Below are 10098 nucleotides of genomic sequence, written 5' to 3'. Positions count from 1 at the left end.
TCTCCTACGGATCATCCTGTATTTTGCAATATTTCCACAACAAAAAAAAGTAAAAGTTTAGTAAATGCTCATGCTTTTGGATTTCATGTCAAGAGGAAAGACAACTTTAATCAATATATCAGAGGTATTTTGGTTATTTACAGTGTCAGTGATGTTTGGACATCCAACAAACACTGGGGCTAAACCCAGACTACCCAGTAACAAACAGAACCATTTCTATATTGATATTTGATACTCTTGGTTACACCTCTTGGTCAAAATTCAAATAGACTACAAGTCCAGCAGCTCAGTTAACAGTTTAAAGGTCACTCAGCCACTAGGTTGTGCTCTTTGCACAGAGAGAATTCCAGTCAGGGATGGAAGAGCTTCGCATCACCCTGAACACCTAATAATGAAACTGAGGATAATTTTTGCCTTTTTCTTTTTTTAATATATAAAGTCGATCATTTGCATGACACAAATTTCAAACAGTTGTCCTCTCCTGTTACAGACGGTTCTGTGTATATTGATGAATCTGCAAAGAGTGTGGGGGAGATTATTAGTGCTTTCCAATCATAGCACTTTGCTGCTTCCAGCAGACATTTGAACTGAAGAGTATCAGGTCACATAAACCTCTGAATCACAACAGCTCTTCTGGTCGCTGTAGACCGGTTCCATTATGGGTCTTTTGGTAGCAATGGAAAAGTAGAAGACACTCTCAATAACACTCCACATCCACTTCCTATTTCGTCTCTTCCATTTTCTGTGGACAAGAAGACAAAGTGATGACAGGACCCAACATCACAAATACTTTAGCCATCAGTGCTTTTAAACGGCCTACAGCAGAACACACTTCCCCACATCACGTTTACCTTGAGTTTTTTCATATTTGCAAGAGCTCTGAGTAGCTTGGGCGTTGGTGGCTTTGGTCCAAACAGAGCCAGTCCTTTCTGCTTCTCCTCATTACCTTTAGCAGGTACAGCTCCTTTGGCTTTGACTAGTTTCCTTCACAGTGACAAAAAAAAAACGCCACATATTTCTTAAAAGGATGCATATTTAAATTTCATTTAACGTAATGATTTGGATGGAGGTTTGGAGGGTATATGATACTTTTAAATTTGAATGAAAATACGGTTCCTGAAGCACTAATAAGCGGCTCACCTGCCCTTCCTGGCCAGCACCTTCTCAGACTCCGGGTAGTGGACGAGGATATCAAACAGGTCTTTCTTCTCCAGCACAAAAAGGTTAGCGAAGCCGTGAGCTTTTACATTGGCTGTGCGCCTGTTTCCTCCATCTTTAGCAGACTGCAGTAAACTGTGGTTGGATAAGCAGACAAAAAACAATATGGCCTACTACTATGGCCAAAATAAAGCAACACAACCACTGCGCAATGTACACAACTTCACAAAAGCAGCATTAAAGACGTGATAAAAACTGCTAGGATTTTTTTTTTTTTTTCTTCTTAGATTATCTCCACCCAAAGTTAACGTGACATCATCGTAACAAAGGTTTCACAGCATCAGCTGTCCTTCCTGATGCTGCAGACTTGCCTGATTTCCCCAAACACTGAGCCGGCCTTCAGCGTCACAAACACAATGCTGTTGTCGGGTCCTCCCACCACCTGCACCGCTCCACTTTTGATGATGTACATCTCTTTACCGATGTCACCCTGCAGAGGACAGATCAGCGCAGTGACACTCAGCTCAGGTCACCTTGTTGCTTCATGATGATCAGCACCGTTCAGAAATATGTTGCTTGCTACTTTGTAGCCGTGTCGTTACCTACAGACATGTATACACATATGTATGCACCAACCTTCTTCACAACAAAGTCTCCGGGTAGATAAATGATTGACTTGAGCCTCAGTAACATGTCCACTAACATCTGCTGGTCACAGCCCTGAAGGACAGAGTGTAGTGAGTACTGACTTTCACTGAATCACAGAAGCTCTGCTTTGCTTTACTCATCTCTGAAAGCAGCCAGCATAACTTCATTACACTTCACTACAGTTCATTATCCGTCCACTCACACGCCCTTTCTCTAATACACTTTCTATGGTACTAGAGCGCTGAAGCTTAAGCAGCCTCACCTGGAACAATGCAATCTTCTGGAATGTGGCAAGGTTGATGTCCACAGCAATGGCAATTCTCATCACCAGAGGCATCTTGTCCAGGAGCTCGGACTCATCTGAGAAGGACAGACAGTGTGATTCCATGTGAGCACATTCCAGATTTTTAGTCTGTGCATTTTTGCGGCTCATTATTAGTCATGCTTGAATCCTTAAGGAATGGCTGAGTCTTTTTCATTACCTCAGCTGTAACGTCAATTCATTTCAGCTGCATTTTGTTATATAGCACCAAATCATAACAGCTGCTGTCTCAAGATGCTTTATATTGTAAGGTAAAAACCTCACAATAATACAGAGAAAATTCTTAACAATCAAACACCCTATGAGCAAGCCCTTGGTGACAGTGGGAAGTAAAAGCTTCCTTTTAACAGGAAGAAATCTCCAGCAGAACCAGGATCAGTGGCCACGACTCGTTTTCTTTTGTTTGTTTGTTTTTATATAGAAATGTATTTGTGTGGATGAATATTCCCTGTTCCCCATTTAAACTCATTAGCTTCTTCCGGTGAGGACACAACTGAGAGGTATACATTTCTCACCCAGCATTCCCTGAGCTGCCCAGGTGTAGTTGTACCAGGTGCGGACTCTGTTCTGGACTAGCTTGGGGATCGTATAGGTGTTCATGTAGGAAACACATCCGTCCATTGACGCCCGGAAGTATGTCTGAGCTGCTGTAGCTGCTCCTATGACATCTCTCATCTGAAAGAAAGGCAGAAATGTAAAGTGTCACAGAGAAGTCATAGATATTAACAGGTGGAATATTAACATTGAAGAATATCCTCCTACCTGTCCGATCAAACTCGAGAACACAAAGACACCAATAAAGAAGTTAGCCATCTGAAAGGAAATCTCAAAGGTGGTTACAGGTTCCGGTAAACCCCCGATGTTGATCAGACTGCGAACTGCAAAGTAGTAGCAACGCAGGTACCTGTGCAGGGACAGGAGTGAGAAGACAGGAGTTATCCACAGCTACAGACGGCATGTCGTAAATCTTTTAGTTTACTGGGATCAACAGGAGCATGGTACGCCTTTATGCTGTGTAAAGCTCTAACATGGTCCTAAGAGACAGGCCAAGAACTTTAACCCTTTCATGCATGAATTATAACAACTTCAATCAGGATTGTTTTCACAAGTATTTTTATTCATCTTTAGGTATGAAAAAAAGATTTTTGAACTTCATTTTTTTTAAACATGTAGTTTTTTACATGTCCACTAAGGTGGACAACTGGCTGACCAGTGGGTGGCAGAGTATGTAGTGACACATCAGTGTCCAATGTTTATGTGCAAGTATACCATCAACACTGACACCAATACAAGAAAACAGCCTTTGAATAGCTGTGTCCACTGTAGTGACCACTATGCATGAAAGGGTTAAAGAACGGCGTTACCACAGATGAACATAAAATATAAACATTTTTAAATACAGGAGTATTAAAACAGAACAATACGAGTTCTTTAAACTGAATTCAAAAGTGAGCGATGTCAGTCAGGACTCTGTGTAAGTCAGCCGACGTCACTCAGTGAACAAAAAGTCAAGAGCAAGTCACTCTGTCAGCATCAGTATGGTTAAACGTCCTCAGGAGCGCCGCATTTGATTTGCATAACGCTGAAAATAATTATTAATATCAGAGAGTTTAATCAATCTGCAGTTAATTAATGGACATTATTTAGATTTGTAGCTCCCAGCTAAGATGAATGCCAAAACACAATTCTTAATTAATATTTAAAAAAAGGATAAAGCAGAGCTGGTCTTTGTTCAGGAGGTACTCTTACAAAAATCACGGAGCATGCTGTGCACGTTAGGATACAACAGAGGGCGCTGCTGATCTCCCCAAGCACACGCAGCACGGTAAATAATCATCTTCATCTGCATACTGCATACCAGCAAGCAAAAAACATGTGCATATGTGTCATTAAATAATGAAATAGATTTGGTTTTGGAAACACCAAGTTATAATATTCTTGGTAATGATGAAACTTTTGTTTCACCGTGTCACAACATCGCTACATAGACACAGCTTGACTTGGCCTTGTTAAGCTTTCCTTTAAATAGAGAACCCCTGCTTTCTGCTTTTTGTTGTTTGAGATTATTTATACACATCTCTCTCTGAGTTTTAAATTGTTTCATTAAAAGGAAAAATGAAATATTTTCTTTTGAAATGACATGTTTCAGTTCCACGGTGAACTCCAGAGTACAGTGTAGAACTTTAGGTCCCAAACTGGTGTACATACGCTGTGCCATTCCCGTCATACACCCATGTAGTTGTGGCAAGACCCTGGTGCACTGAGGCGACGTAGTAAGCACAGGCGTTGAGGTGAAGCATGAAGAGCAGGTAGCCTGTGGTGCGGGCAACTCTGTGTCAGAAAGACAGAAATGGTGACGCTAAAGCTACAAAACAGTGACACCATGCGATTCACGAGCAGTCACCTCCAGATGTAAGCTTTGGCCATGACACTCTCAAGTCGATCACTGAACTCAAAGAAGGAACCAATCTAAAACACACAGGGGGAAAAGTAAAGGAACTTATCAGAAAATGTAATGGAAAAAAAGTACAATAAAAAGAAGTTAGCATCCTCCTGCCTACCCTGATGAAGCGGTTCAGTCGGTAAAACGAGGAGAATTCAAAGTACAGGCAGAGCAGGTCGAAGGGGAGGATGCTGATTATATCAGTCTACACGGAACAGAATACAAACATTTGTTAAACTTTGGATTTTGCTGCAAAGCTCACAGATATGAAAGAAGAATAAAAACTGGTTCAGTAAAAATATAAATATAACAATGCAAACTTCTAACTGCAAAAATGTGGATAAAAAACAAATGCAGTGTCACCATCTATCCATCTATCCAAATCTATATATTTAATGTTGTACCACTTTATAATACGGTCTGCAAAAAAGAGAGAGTAGAGAAAACAATGAAATAACTAGATTGTAAGTAAGTGTAAGTACTGGTGAGTCATTTTAAGAAAGTTTTGCATGACTTCAGGTATTTTACTGGAAAGGAGACATAAAATATTCTGTAAGTTATTTTTATGTATTATGTAATTTCTTAGTAATATTGCACAAAAACAAACAACATTTCCCATTCTTACATTGCAAGAGCACTTTACAGTCTTTATCACACATATATTAGTAAGATAAAAGGACACGTGAAAAACAGAACATCGATCGTGCACAGCAACATAATGAATATTGAATAAAGATGTAAAAAGGTAAGATTAATCCACTCTATAATACGACCCACGCCCCAAAAACTACAGCGTTTGTATGATGTAGAAAAAACGTTTTCTGAAAACTTACCATGAAATTGGACACAACTTAAAACTGCTTATGCAGTACTTATATTTACTTAAACTACAATCATTTCTTTATTTCCTGCAAACACTTTAGTTTTAACTTTCTTGTTCTAGTGTGCCTACCTGTCAATATTTGTAGGTACATTTAATTACAACGTAATACCAAATAATACATCTTTAGTCGCCTTTAGTGTTATAAAGTGTTTAATTTAATTCAAACCATTTAATAAATAGGATTTTATTTATTTATTTCTAATATATGCTCATTTCATGCCAGTGCCAGTGCTTGTTGTTTTGGACATTAAGGCACTCATTTATGGAGTCTTGGATTTGGAATATGTGTAGTTTGGCTTTATCTTGCTGAAATAAGCAAGTACCACAATTCCTGACATTATGTTAATTGTGTTATTTTTCAGTTGTTGAACAAAACTGTACTTAACTGGAGTACTTAAGTAAATGTATTTAGTTACTTTACACCACTGGACACATGTTCTCACCTTAAATTGATGTGATTTTCGATAATGTAGCTTAGTCAAAGCTCTGTCTTTCTGCAAGCAACAGAAGTGCGAAAGTCAATTAGACTATTAAAATGTTATCAGGTACATGTGACTGAGTGGTTTGTGACTTACAATGATGTCTCCAGCTTTGACAAACTGAAGGCGAGGCTGCCAAACAATGATGTCTATTATATTTACAATGTCGCTAAGAATGTCGAGGAATATCCAGTAGCGGTTGGCAGTTTCACTGTGGTAAGGGAAAGCCAGCCTAGCGGAGCAAAACCAGACGTTGTAATTGTACGCCAATGCCACGAAGCTCAACCAGGAAATGTACCGACGATCTGGAGAGAGAATGACAGAAATGTCTGTCAAGTATTTAAAGGCAAATACAAAAAATTCATTGAGCTTAGGTGTGATGCTTACCTGTGAAAGGATCAATGGTGGTCCCCAAGATGACATCCATTTTTTCCTCCACTGGATGGAAGAGGACGTCAAAGCAGGAGCAGCTGATTTGTGGGAGGATCCTTTCTTTCTTCTTGGCCTCCTCTGCCAGTCTCTCCTCCTCGGCTTTCTTCTCGGCCTCCAACCTTTTCTCCTCATCTTTTTTCTTCTTCTCTTCTGCCTTTTTGGCCGCTTCCTCCGCCTTCTTCTTTTCTGCTTCTTCCTTGGCTATGCGCTCCTCTTCCTTCAGTCGGATGTAGTCATCCTTTCTCAGAATAGGTGCTAAAAGGCAAAAAAAGAAGCATACGATGACTTAAGACATTAGTTTGCATGTTGTTGTTTTTCTCTCTAAGCATGCTGGCTTGTTTTTGACCACACTTACTGACAGGTGGTGTGACTTCTGGAGATGTGGCGTAAGGGTCTATGGCCTTCTCTTTTAGTATCTCTGTGCGTTCTTTTAACTTCTTGGCTAAAAATCGGATGGTGTCGTCTGTGTAGCGGGAGTAGACAACAGGTGGAGGAGGCGCTTCTTCACTAAAAACAGATAAATTAGAATAAAACACGCAACTCATAGCTTTAGGTAGACACCGGGAGAGACGACAGCAGCGCTGCTTTTCCACTTGTTAAACAGGCATTTGTTACATTTCTATGACATTAATATATTTCCTCAACATTCCCTTAAAATTCTATTGAAGCAACTCCAGCTTGCATGAGAACACAGGCAGATCAATCTCAGTCACAAATACCACTATAAGCTCCTAATCTTCTTTCCTCCTTTATGTGTCACATGCTGCAAGTCACAGTGTTATCACATCTTGAAAAGTAAGTGTTGAAGGTCTCCAGAGACCTCTCTCATTGGGGAGGGGGTGGGGACTTTGTGGAGTCATCAGTCCTTACTGTTAGATACCTGTTAGATATACCTGTAACTATTCTTGTCCTCAAGCGGCTCAGAGTTCATGAAAACAACAGAGCTAAAGGAGAGCCAAGTTATTCTTAGTACAGTTAACGTGTCCTGGTGCAGTGCCCGTACAGGGACAGCGTAAACTGGGTTGTTCTACAGATGCCCCTAAATGCCTCAAATGTAGGCAACTGGTTGCTGTGAATACTAACAGACACGCACATGATGTTAGAGGGTGTTTGGAGAATGAAACCAGCTTTAAAACACTCAGGATGTGTTTGATTTACTTTCATCTGTAATTCAGGGGGTTTAACAAAAGTATTACACTAACTGTTTAGGAGTTGCAGCAAATTTTTTCTATAGTCTCCCATTTTCAGATGCTTAGAAGTAATCAGTTAACCATAATTTTAAAATAGTTTTGTTTCTAAGACTGGTCTGGATGTCGTCAAATACCTTGTTTTTGCCCTTGAGTTGCTTTTACGGCAGCTGTTGCTTGTTTGTGTCTCTCTCTGTATTCAGGTTTGTATTTAAGAACTGAAAAGCATGCTTGGGTTGAGATCAGGGGACTCACTTGGGAGTTGAAGAATAGCTCATTTCTTTACCTTGAGAAGCTCTTGGGTGTCTTTTGCAGTGTGCTGTGGGTCATCATCCATTTGTGCAGAGAGTATAGCTCTGAACACTTCATCCTGCTACTTCTATCAGCAGCCTCATCGCAAATAAACACTAGCAGCCCAGTTCCACTGCTAGCCGTACATGAGTTGCTTCTTTCTTTCTCCATACTTTTCACTTCCTATCATTCTGGTTCAGCTACCAAATACAAGCTCAACACTTAATTAATTAACTCCAGATATTTGATCTGCTCAATTTGTCACGAAATAATGGAGCTGAGCTCATCTGGCCATGAAACTGCTTGCCAGTCAATTGTCCAATTACATTTGTGATTCTAATGATGGAGGGTTATGTATAAAAATGGCTGTAATTACAAAACTAATAACGTAATAATTGCTAATGCCCTTAAATAAGCCGAAAAAGGAGTACAAGCATGATGAATTCTTACCCTTCAATGTCCTCTGGATTGGCAGGAGCAGCAGTGGGAGCGGGAGCAGCAGGTGCCTGCGCAGGAGCTGGAAGAAAAATATAACATCATTCTTTAGCTTTTCATTTCTATGACTGTTACAGAACCCCCACTGAAAACCTTCAGATTCTATACTGTAGAAAGATATTTAAAAAACAATTCAAGTGCAAAGTTCAACAACCAGAGCAGCATCATGCACCGCATGCTTATTTGACATTCAGCCCTCTATTCTTACATATCCCGAGGGATGCTGTTCATATTTTAAACCACTGGTACACGAGGAAAAGATCACCACAGCATGAAGGAAGGCTGTTTCTTATTGCTTACTTTAGTACAGCAGTGGGAACCTAAACTTTCCCAAGACAGTGCTCACTGTTTGTGATACAGGATCAGCCAGATGACACCAATCCCTTTGTCTGTGATTCACAGAGAAACAGGGAGCAGATGGACAGTCTAACAATCCACTAAAAGACACATTTAGTGAATCTACAGCAAGGCCAGAGAGTGTGACATATAACAGAGCGAACCAACACCTCTCACATCTGTGGACGATGGTACATACTGACCAAAAAACATTCCCTCCAAACCACTTGACCATCACCCTAATAACAATGTAACTGAATGTGGAACTCAGCTCAGATAAAGACGCATCTCACCTGTTTTTGGCTCTTCTTCTTTCTTCTCCTCCTTTTTCTTTTCCTCCTCTTTCTTTTCCTCCTCTTTCTTTTCTTCTTCTTTCTTTTCCTCCTCTTTCGTGGGCTGATCTTCTTTTTCTTCTTTCTTTTCTGGCGGCGTTTCTTGCTGTAAATTTAAAACACAGGCAGAGGGAAGAGAACAAATAGCAGTGATTAGCCTGCCAGTGTAGTATCAACCTGTGCAGCACCAGCCTATGTTTTGAAGAACCAGTGACAGCTCCTGTCCATATTAGTGTCAAGCTGCCTCAGAGGCTTTCACCTCCTGTTGTGTATTTTAATACAACTCAGTCTGACAAGCTTGGAGAAGCCAATGAACCTGATTAATGTTTAATTTGAATGGTGTGTCCACTGGATGAACACAGTGTTTGTCAAATTAAAATAAAGGGAGATTTAAGCTCTTACCGTAGCCGGTGGAGCCGGGGCAGAAGGCGGAGCGGCAGCAGCCTGGGCAGGACGAGGCTCAGGAGCCCCGATCAGCTTCTTTAACCTGCTGAACATGGCCAGACAGAAAAGAGTCTGACCTTTCCACTGCTTCTTCTGCAAACTTCTTTTTTTTAGATGTTAGGTCTTTGAAAGAGTACCTGAACTGCTTGTTGTGGAGTCTTTACCTCAAACCTGAACAGCAGACTGAAGCAAATAAAATTCTAGGAATCAGTAAGTCCCTCTAGGCACTCCCCTTTCTCCAGGAGCCAACAGCAGCTCAACGAGCTGAGCCGACAATCACTGCCAGCAGAAATAATGGGTCTCCTGGAGTTGTGAGCACAGCCCAGAAAGAAGACTTTTACCAAAAAGCACCAGTGCTATTTTTTTAATATGTTAGCGAATTTATATAAAAACCTATACCTGATCAACGTAAGCTGGAGGAGACGGCAGGTAAAAAGAGTATAATCAGTTTCTGAATATCCTGTATCATGGATAACATTAAATTCACTGCAGTAACCATCGGTGCTACGATGAAAGTAGCTGGTGTAATGCTTGGTTTATTTTAAGTCTGTGGGGCTCACAAAAACAGAGGCAGCTGAATTAATCGGCCCTCGTACTGTCACTGGCAGGTGAGGATTAGCCTGGATGTGACCTCCTGCTCTCACAAAC

At 40.7% G+C, this 10098-nt stretch overlaps 1 protein-coding gene across 1 annotated transcript; it reads right to left on the bottom strand.

Moving 5' to 3' along the window:
* Positions 1 to 10: 10 nt before the first annotated feature.
* cngb3.1 (cyclic nucleotide gated channel subunit beta 3, tandem duplicate 1) lies at positions 11 to 9971 on the bottom strand. The gene is made up of 18 exons (XM_085286468.1): positions 9409 to 9971; positions 8968 to 9112; positions 8294 to 8360; positions 6721 to 6872; positions 6321 to 6620; positions 6030 to 6238; positions 5898 to 5948; positions 4690 to 4776; positions 4533 to 4597; positions 4337 to 4459; positions 2891 to 3032; positions 2644 to 2803; positions 2069 to 2166; positions 1795 to 1878; positions 1530 to 1648; positions 1141 to 1293; positions 852 to 984; positions 11 to 742 (listed from the first exon to the last, which is right to left on the bottom strand). Exons 1-18 carry the CDS (start codon positions 9502 to 9504, stop codon positions 722 to 724), a joined length of 2205 nt encoding a protein of 734 aa, XP_085142594.1. The 5' UTR covers positions 9505 to 9971; the 3' UTR covers positions 11 to 721.
* Between the last annotated feature and the right edge of the window lie 127 nt (positions 9972 to 10098).

Source organism: Mchenga conophoros, linkage group LG9, assembly GCF_057382185.1.
Source record: "Mchenga conophoros isolate Kocher_MC1m ecotype Shallow Benthic linkage group LG9, M_conophoros_male_GT1.1, whole genome shotgun sequence".
In the NCBI taxonomy this organism is placed as follows: Eukaryota; Metazoa; Chordata; class Actinopteri; order Cichliformes; family Cichlidae; genus Mchenga; species Mchenga conophoros.
Note: the sequence above shows the minus strand (reverse complement) of the source record. Positions and strands in the feature narration are given on the sequence as shown.

Bases quoted from the DNA above. Each gene is read 5' to 3' on its own strand.
- cngb3.1 (XM_085286468.1), bottom strand. From the start codon at position 9,504: ATGTTCAGCAGGTTAAAGAAGCTGATCGGGGCTCCTGAGCCTCGTCCT. The intron at 8,361-8,967 runs GTGAGATGCGTC...TTTTTCTTCCAG, and splicing joins AGAAGAAGAGCCAAAAACAG to CTCCTGCGCAGGCACCTGCT. The intron at 2,804-2,890 runs GTAGGAGGATAT...CCTTTCTTTCAG, and splicing joins TCTCGAGTTTGATCGGACAG to ATGAGAGATGTCATAGGAGC.